The sequence below is a fragment of the Eurytemora carolleeae genome, unplaced genomic scaffold (genome assembly GCF_000591075.1).
Source record: "Eurytemora carolleeae unplaced genomic scaffold, Eaff_2.0 scaffold1874, whole genome shotgun sequence".
NCBI lineage: Eukaryota > Metazoa > Arthropoda > Copepoda > Calanoida > Temoridae > Eurytemora > Eurytemora carolleeae.
The window spans coordinates 15,934-43,405 of record NW_019397758.1 but is presented as its reverse complement, the minus strand read 5'-3'; the positions used below and the strand labels follow the sequence as shown (position 1 = coordinate 43,405).

The 27,472-nt window shown below is 33.9% G+C and overlaps 1 protein-coding gene across 2 annotated transcripts; it reads left to right on the top strand.

Moving 5' to 3' along the window:
• The first annotated feature begins 23,224 nt into the window (after window positions 1-23,224).
• Window positions 23,225-26,657, top strand: LOC111715807 (ion transport peptide). 2 transcript variants are annotated; one of them, XM_023491182.1, is made up of 4 exons: window positions 23,225-23,533; window positions 23,609-23,710; window positions 25,273-25,394; window positions 25,620-26,657. In XM_023491182.1, the coding sequence occupies exons 1-4, from the start codon at window positions 23,453-23,455 to the stop codon at window positions 25,735-25,737; spliced, it is 423 nt and encodes a 140-aa protein (XP_023346950.1). In that variant the 5' UTR covers window positions 23,225-23,452; the 3' UTR covers window positions 25,738-26,657. The 2 variants fall into 2 exon arrangements, with proteins under 2 accessions (XP_023346950.1, XP_023346951.1); XM_023491183.1 differs by having other exon boundaries at window positions 23,451-23,533; window positions 23,596-23,710.
• The last annotated feature ends 815 nt before the right edge of the window (window positions 26,658-27,472 follow it).

Genomic DNA, 27,472 nt, shown 5'->3' with positions numbered 1-27,472 from the left:
TCTGTATCCATTCTGTTTGGATAGACATTATGCTTAAAAAAAACTAAAAAAAAAACAATTAACAGAACCGAAGTATGTTTTTTTTTCTTTTAGATCAATTTAGTTCCGTAAAGGCTTTAATTAGACAAATTAAGAAAATGTCTACTTCATACTTCACAGACTCATAGATAGTTATATGTGACATGCTGAAAAAGTTTACGGTACCACTATTCCAGATCAATTCCAAATAAAATAACCGTCCCTGTAACTTTTTTCAGAAAGTCTCGCAACTATTTGGGGTAAATTTCTCTTAAAATTGGTTCCGAAAGGTTCCGAAAGGTTCCGAAAGTCCTCTACGGAACCAAATTGGAAACCCTGTACCGAAAAGTGAAGACTAGTTGGGATCAGTTTTCTAACCTGAGGATTTATTTGTTCATCATCTGTCAGGTTGTGTGTGTGGTTGGATTAGAACTCCGACGGAGATTGAGATTGAACCTGAGCCTCCTCTCTTCTCTCCCATTCTCTTCTCTCGGTTCTACGTGTAAGATAGATCTCTCTGTTTAGCACACCTAGACAATACAGTTTCATATTTACATAAATGAATATAAAACAAGTGTTCTTAATAGTTTTACTTCGTCTGTAAAAACTTTTATAAAATCTTTCCAAGAAATTAAAACTGTATCTTATAAATAAAGTTATATTCTCTGATTGTTTGTTTGTTTGAATGTTCGATCATAAATCATGAACCCCTTTACGCACCCCTGACCCTTTAGTAAAAGTAAATTCAACCTAAAGCCTGACCGCGTCAACCTTGTTGCACCGGCTAGTCCTATCGAGTGTCTGCTTTATTTACCCGATGTCCGGGCAATACAGTACAAACTGGGACCGGCTCGGAAATTCAAATGTACTACGGCTACCCGTGCCTTAACCGATTTGCCTCAAATTTGGATTGGGGACCTCGGGAAACACACAGAAATGTTCTTAGCTTGGTTTTTACATTTTAAGTTTAGTGGGTCGACTTTTATAGTGAAAAATAGCAAAAATCGTGATTTAAGATTAAGCGCGGGTAATCTATGAGTAACATGAGCAAGGCTCTATAATATTTTTATCCTAAAAGAAATGGATCGGGTTTGGATCGTGTTTTACATATATTTTCTGTCAGAATAAAAGTTTTAAATAAACAATTTGGAAAACATTTAATTTCTGTACACAATGCCAAATATTGACCCCGAAAGAAAATTTAGGCAAAACACAAACTAAAATCCTTCTTTTTTATTTATCTGAAGTCTTATCCTTTGTGGGAAAACCTGTATATGATAACAAATAGAAACCATATTGATGATTAACAATAAACCTTTGAATAGGGTTTGAATAGGGTCTGGACTGCAGTACGGACGGTATCTGCTTATTCTAATGTGAACCAAACCAAGGGCTGTCCATTTGTATATAGTGCCGCATAGTTCATTACTCTCAAGCGGAGAAATAAAGCCAAACAATCTAAACTCAGGCCTAAGACTTAGTACTTATCTTTGCTTAAATAGACCGTGAAAACTGTTTAAATAAAAGTTTAATCAATTGAACTCTAATCTTCATTGAAAACCATTTCATTTAATTTTGAGAATTATTTTACAATAGAAAAGATAATTTCCGGATGATTTTCACCCTGATATTAAACCAATATTAGTTTTCTATTGTTTGTTTTAAGTTTTATCCATGGTTTTGATTGACAGGATGTGAAAACTTTTAAAACGAACAGAAGAAGTTGGAATTTTCAAATATATAAAAGGGTTATTTCAATTGTCAGAAGAAACACAGTTGTCAAACTAGTTTTTAGTCATTTAATATGAAAAGCTTTCTGCTAAATCACTTTATTTAAACCTTTTCTATTATGATGGAGAAAGAATATACAATATCTATATAAGACCATTGTTTCTTACGTTTTACTTAAAGAGCTTAAGAGAATTATTATGAATAGATTTGCATAAATAAAGAAATGAGACTGCAGAGACGAATGTGCGAATCCTCTTATTCCTTTGGATTTCATACGTTGAAGGTTTCAAACAGCTGTACACGTGTTTTCTTCTATATGTCAAAGTCATTTGATATTTGTATAAAGAGAGAAGACAGAAGATTTGTAATAATAAAGTAGAGGCCCGTTAGACATGGTAATTGAGCTGAAAGTGCAGTATTGTAGAGAAATTTTACTGGATTCATTTGAGACCTATGACTATGAGACGTTTTATGGTGAATGGTTATACAGCAAGCGCACACATTCAATCTTTAAAATCCACGTGGATTGACCATTCTGGAGGGATGATTTTGAAAATCGGGTTTTTTAAAAACTCGGGAGATTCACGGGAATGTTCTCAGCTTGATTTTAAAATTCTAAGCTTAGTGGGAAAATCGTAATTTAAGACCAAGTGCGGGTAAACAGCGGGAGAAACTATGTAACCAGTATAGCTATCCTGGGCAACGCTGAGTTCTCAAGCTAGTGCATTATACATTTGAATATACTGAATGAATGCATATTTGCATTTTCTAAATTGACTTTAAACACAATTTTTACTTTTTTACACATTATTTGGATATTTTATAAACTAGGCTTTGATAACTCTTTCATGTTGTTGTGGCTTTTTCTTTATATAGATATTATGTTTTTTAGCTGTAATGGGGAATTTCCGAAATTTAATTAACCTGATTCTTTGTGAAATGATATTGTTGAATTCTGACCATAGATAAACCAAAAATTAAACCCCTGGTTAATACAGAAAGGGGGCTTAAGAGTTTCCAGAAAAAGGTTGGATTCTCTTAGGCAACCCTCCCTGAAGTAGTGATGTGCCTTAAGTAGCGATGCGTTCTTTTTTAGTCTTTTCGCAATATTTTCTTCCACGCTCAAAATTTGATGTTTTTTTTTAAATTTTTATTCTGAGCATTTGTTCTTTTTGTCAAATTTTGACCCTGACAGAAGATATTTGCAAAAACTGATCTAAAAACGATCCAAAAAAAAGATGCAAAAACGAGAGTGCTGTAAAGATCGTTTTGGGATCGTTTTTTATTTTTTAGGATAAAGATTAGGGAAAGTTTAATAAAAGCAAACATTAACGTAATAGAGTTTTGAATTCGTGGGAAGTTTTATTAAATGTTTTTTTGCACTCAAGGTCGAGGTGTGCAAAAACAATTGTCAAAAATTCCAAAACGGGCCTTTTTTCAGAAACTTCAATAATCCTGTGCTCTCTTAACCAGGGGTAAATTTTCTGAAGTTGTGAAATTATCTTTCTCTGAATCCCCCAAATATATACATATATATATGTCAGCAGCCTTATATAAATATGTTTGATTTCCAAATATGTTTATTTTTCTGTACGGTAGTAAAGTAAAAACTGCAATACTGAAAATACTCTCTGTAATCTGATTGTAAAGCAAAAGTATGTTTTTTTTGCTAATTATTGAAGACTCTGTCAAGGGCAGAAAAACATTCCTATTTACATTGCTTCAGAAAATTACTAAAATTAATCAATTAAAATTAAAGGAAAACAGTGAAAAACCAATAGATTAATGAAAACTATTGATAATTCTGATTCCTTGGTCTGTGTTTTTAAACTGAACTAAACAAATATCCACATTACCTCAACATTCTAAAGATATTTAATTCCTTAAATATTTCTCAATGTATGTAACATTTCCGGTTTTATAAAAGGTTTCACCTCGCAGTGAGTTCTACAGATAAAAGAAGAACTAACAACTACCAATATCTAATTCTAAGAAAAACAAGTAATTACACTATTAACTTACTTAGTAAAGGATAAAAAGAAGATTGGAAGTAAATTAATCCAACCTGGCAACAGTTGGGAGAAAAATAAAGTTCGTGGCAAATGAGAGAAATTACGCGCAACGATTGTCGACAAAATTTACAAGTACTTTTGTTCTAAAGTATTTCTATTTCTTATCAGGGAATTGTTTAAATACCCCTCCTTACTCTACAGAGGTTTGGTCCATCATGCCATCACCGAATTTTAATTCCATCCATAATTGCACAATTATGATATATACAATATGCATTATTCATACAACGGGGACAATAGAGGTTTTCAATTTAAACGTAACTTCATGCTATCTTCCAGTTTTAGAATGGCATTTCTGATTTTTATGTTCAAAATGCAAAGTATAAAAAAGTATTCTAAACATCTGACCCTGGCAGAAAATATATGTATACAAAACGATCCAAAAAAAAACTAAAAAAAAATAACGTTTTGTAATGATCGTTTTCCATTTTTTTAAGAATACAAATATTGCAAAAATTAATAAAAATAAACTTTAACCTAATACAGTTTTGAAATCTTGGGATTTTTTTTTTAAATGGTTCAAAACAATAAACAACACACTATATTTATTCAAAGAAAAACTTCTAAACCGAGCTGAGAAAATTGTTTAAGAGGTTGGTGAGTTGTGTTCGGACATACAAACAAACAGACGGACAAGCAGATTATAAAGAGATTTCAATCCTCATTCAAGTTTCTTTATTGTAGCAAATGTTTAGTACAGTTCACAAACTTTATTGAAAGTTGTTCTGCAGTTAGTTTAGTTTAGTTGTAATTTAATATATATCGAGCCGTTGTGGATGAAGGTACAATATTGTACAGGGTTATTCACAAAGGTTAAAATTTTATTGAGGACGTCATAAAACGCTTTAAATTTTAACGTTTTTAAGGTTGAGATTGCTTGGTCTTTTGCAATGAGCAGAGTCTTTTTTTGGGTAAAACATACAATAAGACAAAAATATACAATAAGACAAAAATATACAATAAGACAAAAAAAGATGAAAATGCACAGCTTAAGTGAACTTTGTAAGGAAATAAATGACTGAACAAAGTCTTCCTTGAAGTCTCATTTTGTTGTTAACCCTTTATACTGTAAAGACTGACAGTTGGTAACCCTGTATACTGTTTACACTGTTGGTAACCCTGCATACTGTTTACACTGTTGGTAACCCTGTATACTGTAAATACTGACGGTTGGTAACCCTATATACTGTAAATACTGACGGTTGGTAACCCTGTATACTGTAAATACTGTTGATAACCCTGTATACTGTTTACACTGTTGGTAACCCTGTATACTGTAAATACTGTTGGTAACCCTGTATACTGTTAATACTGTTGGTTAACCTGTATACTGTAAATACTGCTGGTTACCCTGTATACTGTTAATACTGTTGGTAACCCTGTATACTGTAAATAATGTTGGTAACCCTGTATTGTAAATACTGTTGATAACCCTGTATACTGTAAATACTGTTGGTAACCCTGTATACTGTTAATACTGACGGTTGGTAACCCTTTATACTGTAAGTACTGTTGGTAACCCTGTATACTGTAAATAATGACTGTTGGTAAACCTGTATTCTGTAAATACTTCTGGTTACCCTGTATACTGTTAATACTGTGTGTAACCCTGTATACTGTAAATAATGTTGGTAACCCTGTATTGTAAATACTGTTGATAATCCAGTATACTGTAAATACTGTTGGTAAACCTGTATACTGTAAATACTGTTGGTAACCCTGTATACTGTTAATACTGTTGGTAACCCTGTAAACTAAATACTGTTGGTAACCCTGTATACTGTAAATACTGTTGGTAACCCTGTATACTGTAAATACTGTTGGTAACCCTGTATACTGTAAATACTGTTGGTAACCTTGTATACTGTTAATACTGACGGTTGGTAACACTTTATACTGTTAGTACTGTTGGTAACCCTTTATACTGTTATTACTGACGGTTGGTAACCCTTTATACTGAAAATACTGACGGTATACCCTGTATACTGTAAATGCTGTTGGTAAACCTGTATCCTGTAAATACTGTTGGTAACCCTGTATACTGTTAATACTGTTGGTAACCCTGTAAACTGTAAATACTGTTGGTAAACTTGTAAACTGTTAATACTTTAAATACTGTTGGTAACCCTGTATACTGTAAATACTGTTGGTAACCCTGTATACTGTAAATACTGTTGGTAAACCTGTATACTGTAAATACTGTTGGTAACCCTGTATGCGGTAAATACTGTTGGTAACCCTGTATACTGTTAATACTGTTGGTAACCCTGTATACTGTAAATACTGACGGAAGGAATTGAATTTTGATAACAAATTGTAGCTACTTTATTCTTAATATTTCCTATTTTTTCTTAGAAACTTGTTCATTGCTTTACAATTACTAACAATTGGGGAGTTCACTCAATAATAAAACTATTGCAAAGACCCCATTTATATCAAATTATAGCTTAGAAACCCAGCTTTGCCTGGAGTTTTTCTTATAAAAGTCAACCTACTCAGCTTAGAAATTTTCAAACCAGGCTAAGAACATTTCCGTGGTTTTACTAAGTTCACCCGGCGAAAAATTGTAGGCAAATTGGTCCAAGGGTTCGGAGTCATGAATGAACAACAAAAAGACAAACAGAACTTTTAATTTAAACTCATGTTTACTCAATATCTTGGGATCCTCCCTCTAAGCTCTAGGTTTTTACTTCAACCTCGTTGGGTTTATTCTATATGTTGGGGTTTTATTCCGATCCATAGGGATTAACTTCAATTCTTGGGACTTTACTTTAATCTTGGGACTTTACTTTAAATCTTGGGCTTTACTTTAAATCTTGGGACTTTACTTCATATCTTGGGACTTTATTTCATATCTTGGGACTTTACTTTAAATATTGAGACTTTCTTTTAATTCTTGGGACTTTAAATGTTGAGATTTTACTTCAAATCTTGAGACTTTACTCCAAATCTTGAGGCATTACTCCAAATCTTGAGACTTTACTCCAAATCTTGAGACTTTACTCCAAATCTTGGGACTTAACTTTAAATCTTTGGATTTGACTTTAAAACAGGGATCCTTCTCCAAATCCTGGGATCTTTACTGAAAACCCAAGGGGTTTTCTCCAAACCCTTCCTGGGAGGTTAATCAAACTCTTAGGATTTCACTTCTAATTATGAGAATTTACTTTGCAACCTGAATTAAACACAACTAGAGGAGTTTGATTTCTTCAATTTGAATTCAAACATGAGGTGTTCTGATATTCAACAATCTTTAATTTTACAAAGTTATCTTTTTTTCTTTTCATTTGAAACGCATTCGCCAACAATAAAGTAAAAAGAGTGAAAGGGAAAAAGTTTAGTTTTATTGGTAAAATTGGGATCGAAAGTCTCAGCTTGCTGGGATAAGTAACGAGCTGTTGAATCTGCTTGTCCTAGCAACGGGTATCCAGTGTCATCTTTTTTTTTAGATTCAAAGATATTTGGTTTTCAGAGGACTACAAAAATCTTTAAGTTCTGACTTTATTTAAAATTTTATGGAAAACGAGCTTGGAAACCCAGATTTGTCTGGAGTTTTCCCTATAAAAGTTAAACCACTCAAAAACCAGGCTAAGAACATACCCTGGCCTTGGATCTACTGAGTTTCCATTCAAAATTTGAGGCAAATCGGTCTAGGGGTTCATGAATTATGATCGGACATCCAAACTAATAGACAAACAGAGATAACTACTTTATATATATAGTGTTACCATTCAAAAGTGGTCAAAATTCAGGGAAATATAAAGCCTAAAAGTGATGTGAATAAGTTTATAACAGAGTAAAGGTAAAAATGTATTTACAGTATAAAAAAGAACAAATAATGGTTGATACTAATAAATCGACCTTATTTCCTGTGCCCTTGTGATTTAAGCCGTGGTTCACGCCTATTGGCTTGAATTTGAAATAGAACTTTGGTCAATGGTGGCTTGCTTTTCCATGCATTGGAACACGCATTGGAATCATCTTTTAGCGGACAAAAATATCTTGATACACTATACATGGGGCGACTTATTATCTATCCTACTTTCTGTCCTATTGCTCTATACAAAGACCTAATAAGCTGCCATGCTGGGTAACCTGTTGTTATAATTTTTACTATTTTTAACATTGTTTCTGTGTTTCCTGTAACGCGTAATGATACATCATCACAAAATCTCAAAATAAATGTTTACATTCTTATGCAGTTTTTGTTCCTGTAGTTTTTTAAATATCTTTAACTCAAATATTCTAAGGATTATTTGTTACCTCTCGCTGCAGAGTTGTCCCCCATTGAGAAGCCTTTGAGTGTTTTATAAATTCCGTTTGGTTCTTTAAAGTATGAATGGTTCATTGCCACCGGCATTAGATTAATAATAAAATCTATTGATTCATTTAATAGTTTAGCTAATTTGCAGCTATCCTTTAAACATTTTTCTAATAAATCTTTATTGCAATTTTAATATAAGTCCCTGAAATCACCCTCTAGTTCTAATGATTCACACCAGTTACCCATTTGTGTTTTCCTAATTCTCTCTATGGCCTCATCAATTCCTGTTACTGAGGGTGATAGATGTCCATGCAGTCTCCAAAACTCGTTCTCTATAAAATAAAGTAAGTGACTGTATATCTTGTCCAACGCTTTTTGCACCATTTTTAAGGGATCACACATTGAGCTTTTAATACCTCTGCAATTTAGGTTTTTCACATTCTCTTTTGTTATAACTTTAAATTTCAGTATTTTAGGCATTAATCTTAACGTGCCAATTCAGATTTTTGTTCTGTCCATTTAAAATCTGTGCTCATACTATATTTGCTATTTCATCCGGGATGTTTTCAGAGGCTAGTTGCAGATATTCCATTATGTTGTTCAAGTTTCCAGTCCTCAGTTATTTGAGTTTTGCCAAAATGTTGTTTATCATTTATTTTATCATATTGTGCTAGAAGATCGGATTTATCCACACAAACATAACCCACATTTTTGTCTGCTGTCTGCTGCTGATGGATCTTCTCTCTATGCACATGCCCCCCCCCCTTCTTCTCTATACTCTCAATACACATGCCCCTCCCCCCTCTTCCCTAGTTTCTCTAAATACACATGCCCCCCCCTCCCTTCTTCCCTTTCCTTTCTGTACAAGCCACCCTTTTTCGGCCTTGCCCTCTCTTTCTTTAAAAAACTACAGCAAAAATATAGTAAAGGAAATCATACTGTCCCCTCTTCTGTCCATGTCAGCTGCTATTGTTTCCAATCTATGCCACTGCTGTAAAGGAAGCTGTGTGCCACTGCCAAGTGGTGGCACAGTCTGCCATTGTCATGGGTACTGGAATAGGGTAAAGTAGTCATTGGGAATCCTGTACCCTACCTATGTGACAATGCCCGTATTCGCTCACTGCACTCTCCTCTGCTCCGTCCATAGGTACTGGACTATGACGTCAGAGGGTACCAATCTTCCTCGTACCGTATCGACCTTTCATTTGTGCGCAAGCTTCCTTGCGATACCTTATTGACTATCTTGGCCAGCATAGGGAGCTAGGTGGCACAAGACCAGTTTCCATTAGATTCTTTTATCCCTCTAGCGGGATCAAATCTGACTCGTAGTTTTACCTTGGTTTAGACTTTTAACTAGGGAGAAACCCATGGGGCAGAGTACAGTTTAAACTAAGTTTTAACCTAGTAGCATATTGAATCACATATACATAGTTTATATAATATTTTTGTTCGGTGTTGCTGTGCTGCATATATGCGTATTAAAATGAACAAGCATATTTTTTCATTATGAGTGTTAGAGAGAGGATCAAGAGTTACGATCTGCCAAGTAGGAACCAAACTTGGTTAGGAGATATTGAAAAAGAACGTGGTCTGGGATGATTGCTTTAAATTCAATCTCAATATCTTTGGGTCCAGAGATCATTTAATCCTTAAGAAAATATGTCCACTGGACGTAGTGCTATGTGGGGGACTGGAAGGAGATGCTCAACCTCTGAAGTAGAAGGGGATGCTCTGAGTAGTACTTTGAACTCACCTGAAACCTCCTTGATAAATAGATGGTCCCTGATAGATGCAGTTCAACTCCTCAGATTAATGTTACGGGGTTTTCTGATAATTCTTATAGCAATAATATTGAGACCCATTTAGAAACTAGAAGATTTCTGAGATCTTACTTGGGAAGGGGGATTATGCTTTAGTTGGGGAATTTTGCAGCCTAAAGGATAGACTGAAAGCTGTGAGGAAAGAAGCCAGGCAGTTACCCAAATCCCATCTAAGTCCACCTACCTACCCTGCCCTGCAACGGATCTACAGCCCAGTTTTACTCCAGAGATATGCAACACAACTTATGACTTTAGGAACTCTAATCTTGAAAGTTTCTTCACTGATTAGCCTTTAAACTCTGGCAGCAGTATTACAATTACAATCCATAATGCAGAGAATGGAGCAAATGGAGCTAGATAACCGAGCTTCGGAGGCAAAACTTGGTCAAAGAAGAGAGAAAACTCAAGATAAAACAAGAATTGTATATGCAGACATGGGAAACCAGTGCGATACCAGAGAGCCAGAATAATGTTGCAAAAATAGATTGTTCCATGGAGAAGAGATTTATCCATGAAAACCTTGAGACAGATGGCAACACAGATAGTTCTGGGAAGACAGGAAACAGCAAGTGTATCATAGTGTTAAATGAAGTTAACCAAATGGCGGAAATGACAAAATTTATGGTGTGAGAAGCAGAACTCAGGGCGGAGAAATGAACAACAGAATCAAGGAGGGGGATAAATGATGGAAATGGCGAAATCCAGGAAGAATATTAAAGAGGTAAATAAAAAAATTATATCAAATGCTGGTTTTTTTAGTTAAAAACTCAAACAATGGATGTCTGGTCACTCTGGAATTAAATGAGAAACAAGAAATTGTGTACAAGAAGTATATTATCCTACAGCAGAAAGTAAGAAGGACTTTATTCGTGAAAGCTTCAAGATAGATGGAAATTAGATCTTACATCAAGATGACAAGTTGAAAGAGGAAATAGTCAAATGGTTTTCAGATAAGTTTTCTGGTCTGACAGCTAATACAAAGCATTACGGGGAAACAGATGTTTCAGAATTTATCATAAAAGAGCAAGAGAATAAGCATCCAGATCAAGAGAAGAACCAAGATTAAGAAAAGCATCAAGATCATGAGAAACACCAAGATCTAGAACAAGAAGGTTACATAGGGATAAATAGATTGAGTATTAACCAATTAAAATACAACACCTCTGGAGTGGAAATAAGGTCGGAAAATACAGAGAAGTCAGTAGTAACTGGAGTGGGAGAAAAATCGGAAGAAAATAATCAAGAACAGGGATTTATTAGGAGAAAATTGAAAGAGGAAGCTGTCAAGCTGTTTGGAATCTCAAAGCTAACATCATCTATGAAACATTACAGAAAAGTTGAAAGATGAAGCTGTTAAATTGTCTAGATTCTAAAGGCTAACTAATGCCATTGCCATCCCTTAAATTTTAAAGATTAGCATGTTCAATATGAAGACAGAAAAACAAATATTTAGAGTAGAAACAAGTTCTGAAGAAAGAAAGAGAGATGAATGAACACAGAAAAACAAATATTTAGAGCAGAAACAAGTTCTGAAGAAAGAAATCCAGATCAAGAAAGAGGAGAACTTAAGAAAAATCGAAAAAGAACATCGAAAACCTGGATGATGAGAAAAAATATTTGTTTGAAAACCCCATAGCTAAATTTAGAACAAATGTGAGGTTAGACAGAAATAGCAAGGATAGCAAGAAAATTAATCCGGTTCCCAAGAATCCTACAGAAAGTTCAGAGAGACAGCCAGCTGACCAGAAGGGATTAAAGCCAAGACTAACAGTTGTAGAAACAGGTTCTTACTCTTCTGTCCATGCAGCTTTAGCTAAGAATGATGTTAACAGCAGTGACGATGTAGAAGGGATCCAGCTGGGATTAATTGCGAGGAAACAACAGTCAGGGATGATGGTACCAGAATGGGACAAAGAGAATGCGTATATAGAGCTCATTACCAGGAAGGATAACAGACAAGTAACTATCAAATTTATGAAGAACCAGTCCAAGATCATCAGTCACAGAGAAAATATAAAACTGGAAACATAGAAACAATTTCCGAAATTGTGTCACACATATTAATATTGTTATCTGGGTTATGCTGGCAAGTTCTGAGTTTGGAGAATCCCCCAGACTGGAAGGAAAGCAGCCACTGTATACGGGTCAAGGACAGTAAAGACAGTGGAGAAATAGATCCTATTCTGGGTGAGCAAAACAGATGTGAAAGCAGAACAGGGTGAAAAGGTTGATGAAATAGCAGGGACAGAATTGAACAAAGTGAATTAGCTAAACCACAGAATGCAGTGAGGACAAGATAGTCAGTCAGCAAGTATACAGACTCAAGTATAGACCTTGAGCCAGACATAAATGTGGAGAGAGTGTTTGATGCTGTAAGAAAGAGAGGACACTTTGAACAGCAATTTAGGGAGTCAAGAGGCAGACATAAAGAAGAATAGGTACGGGAAGAAGATGTACAGGAAGGAGTAATAAACGTATGGCAAGACCATGAGTGTCATAATTGGTTTAGACAGGAGTGTAACATGGTTCAAGGGCTCTAAACCTTCCTCATTACAGAACAAAAGTGCCAAAATGTTCCCAGGCAGAAGTGCCGAATTGAGTTTAGAAAGAAGTGCCAGAAAAATGTACAGCAGTGTAACACCAACAATAACGAAAAGTATGGAATGAAATACAAGAAGAAGTTCTCTGAAAAACAGGAACAGAACTTCGGCATGATACAAGAGAACCAGTGGGAGATATTGATAACATCATAGGATTGGAATTACGTCAATTCCTATTAACTTTGTAATCTAAGCTATTGAATAAAGTTAGTTGATTAGGACTCTTAGATCTTTGCTAATTGTTTAGCATTGATTCAAGCTACTGTCTGATTGACATTATTAGCTCATTAGATTGTGCTTAGAGCATTGAATCAAATGTGGCTTGAAAGATAGCTTGTGATCTCATTGAATATGCGAGTTGAGATACGGCATGTTTACAAGCTGCTTGTGTCCCTGTGTGGTACTTAGAGCCTGGTCCATGGTTGAATATAGAGTCTGAGATTTGTCCTATGATATTGGATGCATGTGTCCCTTTGTGGCATTTAGAGCCAGTCCTGTTTCATTGTGTCAACTGATAGACCTGGATAGATACGTCTCAATGAAACTGCTATCGAGTAGGTATTTGCTATACTTATACTCCCTCTCATTGTTTAATGGATTTATCTCCAAAACATAAACATACATACAGACATAAACAATGTGTTATGTAACTTGTCTTGGCAGTCTAAATAAAAATATGTTTGACCTTAACAAGATATTTTTATTTGATAAACAAGAGAGATGTTGATCATAGGTTCTTCCTAGCCAAAAAAAAAAGTTAATTTACTGCATAAATAAAACAATGACTGTCTTTTTCTTGACAAAATCTTAGGGTTAGATCGTAAAAAAAAATAATTAGAAATAGATCTGAGAGAAAGCTATCTCATATTTTTGTGTTATAGTTATGATGTAACCAGATTAATGATGAAATCATGTCACGTGGTTACAAGATTCCCCCGGATTTTTTATGGTAAACCCTATGAATAAACCCTATAATGAAGACATGACTCTATAGAGTGGAGCACAGTTTTTCATTTAATGTTAAAGAAGTTTTTAATTGCCTCGAACTCTAATTTTCAAATCGTTCTTCACAAGTTTAGGATGTAGATCTTTGATAGTTTAAACTATTCGAAAGAAGTTTGAAATTTAACATCCCTACGACATTCCTTCTGCCCACGACATTAGTTTTTATAGTTTTATTTCTTATTTTTCTATTTCTAGTATTATACAAATGAGAAGTTGAGACAGTAAGACACCTCTTTTCCTGGATCCGTGCATGCATATGCTTGTATTCCTTGTGTTCAAGGAATGAGAAAATGAGACATTGAGAGTTGAGACATTAAAGGGACTGTAAAGGAAAAATGAAAGGGGGCCCCCTGACTAAAATCCTGTGTGTGCGCCTGCATATCACGTGCTATATAGAGGTTTATTCACCGCTTGCTTATAGGAAGCTGGATATTATCTAATAGAATGAATTTATACCATCTGAATTTACCAAAAATATTAGCCAACAACTTTTGAGTTACTTACAGTAAAATAATCAAATCCTAATCTACCTTAATAACGTTTTGAAATGTCGTCTTAGTCGATGGTTTTTGTGAACCGTATGAGCTTAAAAGTATTAAGGATTATATATTAATTTGAAAACTCAAAATTGATAACTATCCAATTCTGCAAAATAAAAATTAGAAAGCTATGAGCTGGTAATGTGTTTCCATATGATTTTAAGAGTTGAATGCCAGATCATTGTAATCTTGCCAAGCAAAATTTGTTAATTGCATAAAACGTCCTGGGACGACTCTACACTGAGTAACCAGACTGGACAGTACGACTGAATGCATATACAGTACATGCTGTACCGGCTCGAAGATCATGTAACTTTTAGATTGGGTGCAATTTACTCAGTCAATAAATATTTACCACAAGCAAAAACGGGAAAAAATTATAAAAAAATTTACAATTTATATTTGAAAATCACAAATTTTCTAATTATGATTTCTACACAAAGTGAGTTTTATGTATTTATGTGCAGCAGAAACAAGGAAGGAAATTGACAGCCTTCATCTCTTTATAAAAGCATAACGACGATATCTTAGTTATCATAAATAACATAAATTTAATGGGTACCGTTGTAAATCAGGCATGTAAATCTTTAAGTTTATCATTTTTATTCACGTTTTAAGATTAAATCAAATTAAAAATTAAATACTAGTAACTTAACTAACAAATATTTTTGGATATTTTCTATTTTGTTAGGATCGCTTTAAAGAATAGTAAAAACGATTTTTGTTAATTCCCATCAAACTAGAAGATGACAAAAAAATCTAAAGATCTAGAAAAGCTCAGTTGTAATTGGTAAAATTTATATGTTGATGAGAAGGAAGAAGTAAGCTTGGAAAACAAGAGAAACCTTGAATAACAAGAGAAACCTTGGATATCAAGAGAAACCTTGGATAACAAGAGGATCCTTGGAAACCAAGCGGAACCTTGGATAACAAGATAAACATTGGATAACTAGAGAAACCTTGGATATCAAGAGAAACCTTGGATAACAAGAGGAGCCATGGATAAAAATAGAAACCTTTTACAGCAAGAGAAACCTTGGATAACAAGAGGATCTTTGGAAACCAAGCGGAACCTTGGATAACAAGATAAACCTTGGATAACAAGAGAAACCTTGGATAACAAGAGAAACCGTGGATAACAAGAGGAGCCATGGATAACAACAGAAATATTGGATAACAACAGAAACCTTGGATAACAAGAGAAACCTTGGATAACAAAAGGAACCTTGGATAACAAGCAGAACCTTAGATACCAAGATTAACATTTCATACCATGATAAACCATAGATACTAAGAGACCCTTGGATACCAGAGGAACCTTGGATACTAAGAGACCCGTGGATACCAAAAGGAACATTGGATACCAAGAGCGAACTTTGTCCTTATTCATATAATAATCTATTCAAGCAGGAGAAATTTAAGAGATAAGAGATATCCGTGTAAATCTAGAGAAACCATGGATATCAAGAGGAACCTTAAAAATCAAGAGAAACCTTAGATACCAAGAGGAACCTTGGATACCATGAGAAACCTTGAATACCAAAAGGAACCTTAGATATTAAGAGAAACCTTAGATACCAAGAAAAACCTTAGAAACCAAGAGAAACCTTAGATACTATAAGAGAAACATTAGATACTGTTTCACGACCAAATGGTCTCGATCTGTTGATGAATCACCCCTGGATTTTCTGGTCTGATGATGAGTTGCCCCTGGTTTAGAGACGTGAGATCTGTTAAGTTAGCAGTAAGCTCTACCTGAAGAACCAGTAAACATGTATTTATGTCGTTTCCGTTGTTACAATTGCAGCATGACTGCGTTGAAAATGAAAGTGTTATATATTTTCAGAGAAAACGTTTTGACTTGAAATAAATATATAGTCAATCTACTTTGTCAGGATTTAGCTAGTCGCATGAGGTATGTTTTTGGATCAGGGTTTTGAATTATTTTATGTATCGTACTGCAGATGGACCAAATCACATTCGATTTATTTTCTAATAGTCTATAGAATATAAAAGGACGGGGTCTGCTCAAAGATTGAAAATAGTTCATTTTAAATGTATTGTATTGTTTTTCTAAGATAAAGTCATTCTTTCTCTTGTAGATTGAACCTGCATCTGAATCCTTGTTCCCTTCAGTATAATCGATAAGGCAAGAAGGGCTCAGGGTTACAGTCCACCCTGCAGAATCCAGACAAGTTGAATATGCGATACGTATTCCTTATTGAACTGCAGTAAGGCGGATGATTTAGGCCACTTTATAGATACCAAGAGAAACCTTGAATACCAAGAGAAACCTTGGATACCATGAGAAACCTTAGATACCAAGAGGAACCTTGGATACCAAGAGTAACCTTGGATAACAAGAGGAACCTTGGATATCAAGAGAAACCATGGATACCAAGAGGAACCTTGGATACCAAGAGAAACCTAGAATACCAAGAGGAAACTTAGATACCAAGGGGAGTCTTAGATATCAAGAGAAACCTTGAATACCAAAATTGAAAACCTTGGAAACCAAGATTAAGAGATAAGAAGTAACCTTGGATATCTAGAGGACCCTTGAAAACCAAGACTATCTTTGGATATCAAGAGAAAACTTGGTCCTAACTCATTGGATAATCTATTCAAACCAGGAGAAATTTAAGAGACAAGAAGTAACCTCGGATATCTAGAGGAACTTTGGATACCCAAAGGAGCTTTGGATACCAACAGGGAACTTGGATAAAAAAGAGAGAACTTTCATACCAAGAAAAACTTTGGAAACCAAGAGGAACCTTGGAAACCAAGAGAAACATTGGAAACCTAGAGAACCATTGGAAACCAATAGAAACCTTGGAAACCAAAAGGAACCTTAGATACGAAGAGGAACCTTGAAAACCAAGAGGAACTTTGGAAACCAAGAGGAACCTGGAAACCAAGAGGAACCTTGGATAACAAGCTAGGAACCTTGGATATCAGGAGGAACCTTAGATACCAGTATAGAAGAGGTATCCTGAATTTTATAAAGAACCCAAAGATGGCAACAGTATTAATCTAAGCTACAATGAAAAGATCCTTGGGCACTGTTATCGTCAATAAACCTTGGATATTAAGATAAACCTAAGATTCTAAACCTAAGTTTGGAACTTTCTTACGCGAGAGTACTAATCTAGAAAGCCTAAAATCATTATTCAAAATCAAGTGCTGAAACTTGTTATTTGGAGTGATTATCGTTTTGTTGTGTTTTCTGAAGGTCGGGATCAACGACACCTTTTATGTACACGTACTGAGAACTATTTCTATAATACCCAAGAGAATTTAAAATTTAATTTAAATTTAGAAAAAACGTTAAATGGCAACGGTATTAATCTAACTTACCATGAAAAGATGTAAGGTATCTCCTTGGACACTGTCATTGTTAACAAACATTGAATATTTCAGAGTTTGGAACTTCTGTATTCAGCGCTAATCACTGAAAGCCAAAAATCAGTTGAACTTTTAATTTTAAGTGATATGTTTCATAATCATCTAATAGGGCGAAAGTATTTTTGAATTTGTTCGGATTTTGAAGGTATGCTAAAGAAATTAACTTAAACGGTCTTTTATGCTTAATGCAGGGAGTAATGACACATTTTTCACAAGTACTTTTGTCTGAGAACTATTTTTAGTTGTTCCTATAATACCCAATAGATTTATTTATATTGCTGGGAAGATATATCCTAGAGATACCCCCCTGAGGGTTAGGAACCTGAGATCAAGTATCTTGTTAAACCAAATCATATCTAACAATCTTCAAACAGAGTTCTGCAAATCAGAAAAGAAAATAAATATGTTAAAGGATCTTTTTATATACTTTCATGTGACTCTTTATTTCAAGAGTTGCTTGTCCGATTCATAATAGTACCCAATTAAAACCTTTAAAATTAGATGGTGTTTTTTAAACCGAAATTTATCATTTTTATTTGAGGTTTTCTGTAAAAGTGACTTGACCATTTCTGATACAGATGCAACGAAGGAAACTGTCAGAATTTTACACTTTACAAGAATTTTCTCATTTAAACTCAAATAAAAGAATGGAGCTGAAGGCCCCTATAAATTTATCTACAGTATCTTTAAAAAGTTACAAACATGTTTTTAAAAGAATATTAATAAAAAATGAAATACTATTAATGGCAATTGTCCATATAATTTTAATCTTATTCTATAACTTTTTGTTAAAAATCAGACCGCCATTGAAAATACGAGTTCAATTGAAATTCAATAGAATTCATAACTTAAGACAAATGTTGAAAGTTTTATTTTCCAAATAGTAGGATAAATAATATGGATTTTTTTCCTTTGCTCTGGGAGACTATTGTTACTCATATTTTTCTTCTAACTGCATATTGCCGGCATTAATTTAGATCGTTTTCTAGATTGAATTTTCACCAGTTTTTACATTATCTTAAGAATTTGTACTCATGGAAATCGATATGAGTTGTGGAGTCAAAAATATATTTTCTAAATACGAATAAATAGATTTTTAGTTAATATTTTTTAATGCAATCTCTATGAAACAAAAACCATTCCTTTGCGGGATAAAAAAAAATACATAGATTGTAAAACTAAGAAAATAATAAAAAGTTTTCACAAAATAAAATTTTTTTTTTCGGAATAACTCGTTATTAAAAAGTATTTTTTGAAAATGTAAAAAAATCCCAGAATATTCTTTAGACGCATCAGATCTATAAAAAGAGAAGTGATTAGTATCTGATAAACTAATCTGTATTACTCACTCACCTAACCCTGGAAAATATTTCTTTAATTTAGTGACGGATCATCAGATTTTCAGGCGGACATGTTGGTGACGCGTTCAGAGTATTTACACGCATTATTTCTTCTTATCATTCGTAGAATTCTCGTCATAGATATTTACTCATTGCACTTTACAGATCATTAAACATAGACATTTAGTCATTCTCCAGGTACAGTTTATTACTGGGGGTTCATCTCTGTAATCTCTGTTTGTCTGTATGTCCGTTCATAACTCATGAACCCCTTGACCGTCTGCCTCAATTTTTTGGGGAGAAACTCGGAAGAACCATTGGAATGTTCTTAGCTTGGGTTTGAGATTATAAGTTCAGTAGGTCTAATTTTGTTAGCCCCTCTAAAATCGTTATTCATGACCTAGCGCGCGTAAACGGCGGGAGTAACTATGAGTGCTCTGGGCAACGCTATTACATATATAAAGTTGTAATCTTTGTTAGTCTCTTGATATCCCTGTAAAGCAAGATATTGCTCAGTATACAAAACTTTTCGTCCTTTAATAGTTTGTTTTCCAAAAATCACGCATCTCATGTTCTATGAGATGTAAAGTAATGTTTAAAACCAAGTTTTGTGTCAAAATTGAGGAATTGAGTCTTTTTCCCACAAACTCTGATTTTCTAATATACGTATCTTTGCAACTCAATTTCTTAGACCTTTGATATATCAAAATATGAATTCTATTAAATCAAATTTGAAATATTAAAGGTTTGTACCATCAGATTGCAAAGATATAGGGATTGAAAATTTGAGTTTGTGGCAAGAACTCAGATCTTTTTCCGAATCCAACATGTTTTTAGAGAAAACGTTAAACAACATTATCTTTTTCAGTGTTGCTAGGGTAGAGGTACTGTTGTGAATGGGATAAGCCCCTTTTTTCACTCAATTTCGTAATTTCGTATTTTGAATTCTATACTTTTTTGGGCAGCTATGTATTTTAAATATTTAAATATATAATGTGGCTTACGCTAAATTTTGACGAATTTCAAATGAGAGAAAAAATTTGACAGAATATATTCCGATAATGACAGATATACACTATAACGTTGTAGTTAGTTCATATTTGTGTGCAGAGCGTCCCATATCTTATTAGATTATCTCCAAGCTTTAACGCCAAAATACGCAGACAATAATCTGAAAAACCTAGTATTTTCTGCATGCAAATTTTTATATTAGCTTTATACAATCTTTTTTATGATTTATTCTTTTTCAATTTTCTGATTATTCCCGAAAATCGCAATTTAAATATATAAAAATATATAATATGGATGGTATTGTACTTTAGCACTTTAGTACTTTAGCAGATCAAACTTTTAATAAATCATGCACTGTGATATTGTTAAGCTATACATTTGTTGCATAAAACTTGATGGGTCGACTCTACACTTGATTGTACACACTGGACAGTGCGAGTGAATGCGGATACAGTACATGTTGTACCGGCTCTGATAATGCAACTTTTAGAGTGGTGTTATTGAAAGATGCAATTTGAACTTTAGCTAGTAATTCATCTAATATAAGTGAATATTTATAAAATGATAAAGAAAAAGATCAAATTACCAAAATATAATCTTCCTGGAACTTGAACAAACAGATTATTGGAACACACTGTAGAAGAACAAACAGATTATTGGAACACACTGTATAAGAACAAACAGATTATTGGAACACACTGTAGAAGAACAAACAGATTATTGGAACACACTGTAGAAGAACAAACAGATTATTGGAACACACTGTAGAAGAACAAACAGATTATTGGAACACACTGTAGAAGAAGAAACAATTACAATTTAATAATCCTAAGTTGTGATCGATGTATTTTTTACATTGTATCTTTTCAAATTTTTATTGAATATTGTTTTTCTATTTATCTTTTTGTTGGTTTCTTTCTTTCTTATTTTGTTTACTTGTTTATGTTGTCTCACAAATATCTGGTCTTGTCAAATAAATAGAACAATTTACACTAGACTCGTTTCTATTTAGTTATTTTTTTATTACTTCTATGTACGAAATCTTTTTTTGCCATTCATGCAGTATACTTTAGAACTAAGGGTCACTTGAAGTTAATTTCTGTTGATAAGTTTATTTAAAGTTTCAGTTACACTTTAAAACATTGTAATATATAAGTTTATATGTTCAAAAACATATATATCTGATTCAATCCTACTCAGACAAATCTTTCAAGGGTACCTTTTCTAATCAAACATTCCTCACATTCCTCTTTAAAAATGGAGGGACTCTTGAAATTACACCTGTGACCTATACATTAATTAAGGGAAAAAATTAAAATACAATTTTTGTAGTCTCAAGTCGTAAAAACAAATAAAAATTGAAATATTAGAAAAATAATTGTTCCTAAAATCACATCAGAGGGTAAAACTTTTTTTGGGATTTTGCTATGGATCGGGACAAGTCATCCATTTTTATTTTACGCATGAGGTATTTTGTGTGAAAGGTATAACCGTCAACGGGAAATGCTGCCGGCTAAGCGTTTAAAGAAACAAAAGTTTGGTCGTAAAAAAGCCTCTGAAAACTCCGGTTCATCTTAGGTACCGTACCGAAAAATAGGTACCGTGCTGACTAATAGGTACCATACCGAATAATAGGTACCGTACTCACTAATATGTACCATACCGACTAATAGGTACCGTACCAACTAATAAGTACCACGTACCGACCAATAGGTACCATACCAACTAATAGGTACGGCGTACCAACTAATAAGTACCGTACCAACTAATAGGTACCGTACTGACTAATAGGTGCCGCGTACAGACAAACAGGTACCCTACCGACTAATAGGTACCGTACTGACTAATAGGTGCCGCGTACCATACCGAATAATAGGTACCGTACCAACTAATAAGTACCACGTACCGACTAATAGGTACCGTACTGACTAATAGGTGCCGCGTACAGACAAACAGGTACCCTACCGACTAATAGGTACCGTACTGACTAATAGGTGCCGCGTACAGACAAACAGGTATCCTACAGACTAATAGGTACCGCGTACTGACTAATAAGTACCCTGTCTAATAGGTACCCTTACCGACTAATACATACTGTACCGACTAATAGGTACCCATACCGACTAATAAGTACCGTACCGACTAATCACATAGATTCAGCCTCCTTATAAACAGTCTCATCAATTTTTAAGACAGGGCTGACTTTGAAGTGTCGCAACGCCCTAAGCTTAGATTTTACCGCTCTAACTCACTTATGCTTTTCTGTAGCCCTTTACATGTACATTTTAGCACTGTAAAGCACTTCTTGTTAGATTTGGTTTTTTAGAAGTAATTGGCAAAATTCTCAACGATTTTTGCTTGAGAGCGTGAGACCATTAAATCGCAGTGTAATAGGTACCCGTACCGACTAATACATACTGTACCGACTAATAGGTGCTGCGTACAGACAAGCAGGTACCCTACCGACAAATAGGTACCGTACTGACTAATAGGTGCCGCGTACAGACAAGCAGGTACCCTACCGACTAATAGGTACCGCGTACCGACTAATAAGTACCGTACCGACTAATAGGTACCCGTACCGACTATACATACTGTACTGACTAAAAGGTACTGCGTACCAACTAATAGGCACAGTACCAACTCAAGTAGTGAAGTATATTTACAAACTTAAATAGATGGCAAAACAGTACACCAAATTAAGTGGAATAAAATCACAAAAAGTGTAAGTACAGTTTGCAGTGAACCCTTAAGAACAAACTCTGAGGTCGTCTTTCATGTGATATGCTTCCTGACCCTCTCTGTACAATTGATAACATTTAATATCATCTGACGTCTATAAACCCTCCAGTTTTATTATATACCAGACAATATACAATGAAATTAGGTCAATTCCCACTAGTGGGGCTGTATACATTCATATTCGAAATAAACATTTACCATCCTCTCTTTTCGTCTTGAAATCGATCGGAAACTAAAATTAGAAAATAAACCTTTTCAAACCTTGAATATCTATGAGATCAAACCCAATTTCTACAAAATGACAACGTTAATAAAATCACCATTAGCACGCAAAAGAAAAAAGAAGAAAAACATTTTTAGCAGCAATTTACATCCACTTTACAGAGATAGTATGAAGCTGTTGGTTGAGTTATCTTATTTATCAACTTAAAATGTGCTTGGATATTCTTTATGTTTTAAGTATTTTATGTTCAAGGTATTTGTATTATAAAAGTAGAGCGTAAAAGGAAGATGTATGTATTCATGTACAAAGCCCAAAACTTAATATAGAGTCTCGTAATGAAACCCAGTATCGGAATCCCGGTTTCATGAATGAGGTCAGGCAGTTTTGTAGAAACCAACATTTTGTTAAGAAATATCATTTCATTTTGTTTCTTTACATTCTTTTTTTGTTTTCTGATTTCTTGAATTAAAATCTACGCATATGTAGACACCCCAAAAAGGAAACTCGGGAGTTTTAATTACGGAAATTTATCAGAAACCTAAGAATTTTTTTCTCCACTAACCTCAATTCTTCTTATTTCTCTTGTCTTGAGCCCGCTCAATCTTTTTATTTGAAGTCCTTGAACTAGTTCTTCGGGGTTTATGAAAGGTTGGATCGAAAACTCCGGAGGGTCGGAGTCAGCATGACGTATCCAATGCTCCGAGTATTTTATGGCGGAAAACTCCGGATTCAATCATTCCTGATCCTACACCACCAGAGAAAGGTGAGAGAAGCGAAACACTTTTTTTAATATATAATTTAAATAGTTAGCATATTTACTTTTAGAATTTTTTAAAAGATTATGGTCGGAAACTTTTATCACATCAAGATCTTGGTCTTGGTTTTACTCTTGAACTCAGCCCTTGGAAGAATCTTCACAAAGCCTGACAGAAGGTCCCAGGTATGACCCCCCCCCCCCACCAACCCCTCATTTTTTTAAAACCTGACAGAAGGTCCCAGGTATGCACCCCCCCCCCCAACCCCTCATCTTTTCATAACATTCATAAAAATGATTTAGTTTTTTCACATTAATGGTTTCCTCCATCTGTAAACTTATCTATTTCTTTGTTCAATCATTTAATAGGCTAACAGAAGTCAAAACTTTAGTGTGAAATGGCGCAAAACTACAGCGCTTGATCTCGATATCCGAAGTAAGAACTTTTAATTTGAGAGATAAGTGCATTTCATTATTCCTGCAAGGTAGAATCACTACGGGATATCTGAGAGGAATTAGATTAATCCGTAGGTGTGCACAAGATGAAGATCAATGATCTATCCCTAGATTAATCCGTAGGTGTGCACAAGATGAAGATCAATGATCTATCCCTAGATTTACAACACAAAACTTCTGACCTAGGATTATATAATTTCCGTCTTCAGATTGATTAAGTTTCAGGTCGTGATTAAAGTCCAAGTTGTTGATAGTCCTGTTGATAGTCCTGTAAATATATCAGAAAAAAAAACAGAATGTTCTTTTTAGATTTTTGTGTCTTCGTCTGAAAATCTTTTTGAAGGGACAAATAACCAAAATAAATAACTTAAAATTAGACAATTTAACGTCTACAAAATAAAATAAATATTAATTGTACATCGCGAATCTTGCAGAAGATATTAATTATAACTATCGTATAAAATAGATTTTTTTAAATAGGAAAACTTTTAATAAAGAATAATCAATTATTTTTTCATGGGTCTTGTGAATATCTCTGGTTTAATAAATCTGAATATCTCTAGTTTAATAAACCTGACTATCTCTAGTTTAATAAAACTGACTATCTCTAGTTTAATAAACCTGAATATCTCTAGCTTAATAAACCTGAATATCTCTAGTTTAATAAACCTGAATATCTCTGCTTTAATAAACCTGACTATCTCTAGTTTAATAAAACTGACTATCTCTAGTTTAATAAACCTGAATATCTGTAGCTTAATAAACCTGAATATCTCTAGTTTAATAAACCTGAATATCTCTGCTTTAATAAATCTGAATATCTCTAGTTTAATAAACCTGAATATCTCTAGTTTAATAAACCTGAATATCTCTAGTTTAATAAACTTGAATATTTCTGCTTTAATAAACCTGAATATCTCTGCTTTAAAAAACCTGAATATCTCTAGTTTAATAAACCTGACTATCTCTAGTTTAATAAACCTGACTATCTCTAGTTTAATAAACCTGACTATCTCTAGTTTAAATAACCTGACTATCTCTAGTTTAATAAACCTGACTATCTCTAGTTTAATAAATCTGACTATCTCTAGTTTAATAAACCTGACTATCTCTAGTTTAATAAATCTGACTATCTCTAGTTTAATAAACCTGACTATCTCTAGTTTAAATAACCTGACTATCTCTAGTTTAAATAACCTGACTATCTCTAGTTTAAATAACCTGACTATCTCTAGTTTAAATAACCTGACTATCTCTAGTTTAAATAACCCGACTATAGTTACTCTCTCTAGGCTGGTTTTGAAGACGGAATGTGTACATCTCCTCCCTCCCTTCAGATGGCTAAATTTCTAGATCGGATTTGTGAGGACTGTTATCGTCTCTACAGAGATATTGATGTGTATCAGATGTGTAGGTACAGATTAAAACTAAAGGAATTGAGTCTTTGCAACAAACTCGAATTTTCTAATCCCTATATCTTTGTAATATTGAAAACATAGATTTTAGGTCTACGACATCGGGTTGTAAATATATAGGGATTGTTCAATCAGAGTTTGTAAAAAGACTCAATTCCTGGAATTAATTTTTAGCTCATTGCTTATTTTATAAAAAATTTGTTTATTATCTAGCTTTTATTTAGGTCTGGTTGCTATGGCAGTGAGTACTTTTTAAACTGCATGAACAGTATAATGGTGAGTACTTCAACAAAGAGCAAAGCTGTTCATTTTCTCAATCTCATCAATAACTTCTCTACGTAAACCTTTTCTGGATTTTACATCTCTCTGAAATTACCCTGATCAGTGATCAACACTAGCACAACGTCTCCAGTTATGCTCCAAAACCAGTTAACATCATCAACAATTTTTCTACGTAAATATTTCTGTACTTCTCCAGTTCTACTCCAGTATTCCCAAATTTATCTAATCAACATCTTCTCTCCAGAACTCTTACTCCAGGTACAGTCTCTAACTCTACTCCAGTATCTGTGACTCAATTTAATCAACATCTTCACTCCAGAACTTTTACTCCAGATACAGTCTCTAACTCTACTCCAGTATCTGTTACTCAATTTAATCAACATCTTCACTCCAGAACTCTTATTCCAGATACAGTCTCTAACTCTACTCCAATATCTGCAACTCAGATTCAGTCTCCAATTCTACTCTATTATCTGCAACTCAAATTCAGTTTTCAGTTTTCCTCCAGTATCTGAAACTCAGATTCAGTCTCAAGTTCTACTACTGAACCCTTGCTCCAGATACAGTCTCCAGTTCTACTACAGAACCCTTACTCTAGATACAGTCTCCAGTTCTACTCCAGTATCTGCAACTCAGATTCAGTCTCCAGTTCTACTCCAGTATCTACAACTCAGATTCAGTCTCCAGTTCTACCACAGTATCTGCAACTCAATCTAATCAACATCTTTTCAACAAAATCCTTACTCCAGATTAAATCTCAAGGGCTGCTCAAACATCCGCAACTTCTCAATTTCATCAACAACTTCTCAACAGAACCCTTTCTCCGTATTAAGTCTCCAACATCAACCCGACCTCATCAACACTCTTATTCAGTTTCACGTTTCCTCCAGAAACATTTAAACATCAGTAACTTTCTCACATTCAATTTTTCTCCAGACTTCTCTAACGTTTTTTCTCTAAATAATGAGACACTAAACCAGTATTATTTAAACCAAGATCGGTATTATAACAATGCAAACAAGAATAACCATGGTTAAATTAAAGGTGAGATGATTGGAGGGATTTTATTCTGCTGTAATTTTAACTTGTAAACAAACATAATTTAGTAGACAAAACAAACTTGGATCTGAGGAAGCTTGCGTTAGCCGCATGGTACAGGTTAAAAAATAGTTTTTCATGGTCACATGTCATCATTTTAAAACAATCCTCCTATATGTTCAACATAATTAATGTTTACTCTTTATTAAACCCGAATAGTTTGTTCAGTTCTTCTGTCTCAGTATTAGACACAAACAAACCAGTATATTTCATTTGTCAACAAACCTTTCATGCAGAGTGTCCCAAAAAACATGGAATTTTAAGTCGTCTTTGATTCACGTGGCATTATACCACATAAAACAACGAATACCCTTAGTCTTGGAATTTTTTCCAAATGTTGTTCGCCATTTTTGAAAATTTTTTGATAATTAAAAATTAAGAACGATCCTACTTTCGTTAAAAAATTCCCATGTTTTTTTGGGGTCACCCTGTATACCCATATATCCTGGTAGAATTAACGTAAATAGATATTTTTAACTCGTTTATTCATTTACAACTTTGATTAAACATTTTTTGTGATATTTAGTTACAACTTTTATTAAAAAAAAAACTTGAAAACAGAAATACGCATTTTACCCAGTTAAAACTTTTAAAATATTTTTTTTACTTTTATGTTCTCTTTAAAATTATAAACTGAAGAGAGAAAGTTCTATTATAATCTATTCAGCGTATATAATATAAATGTGCTATATTTATA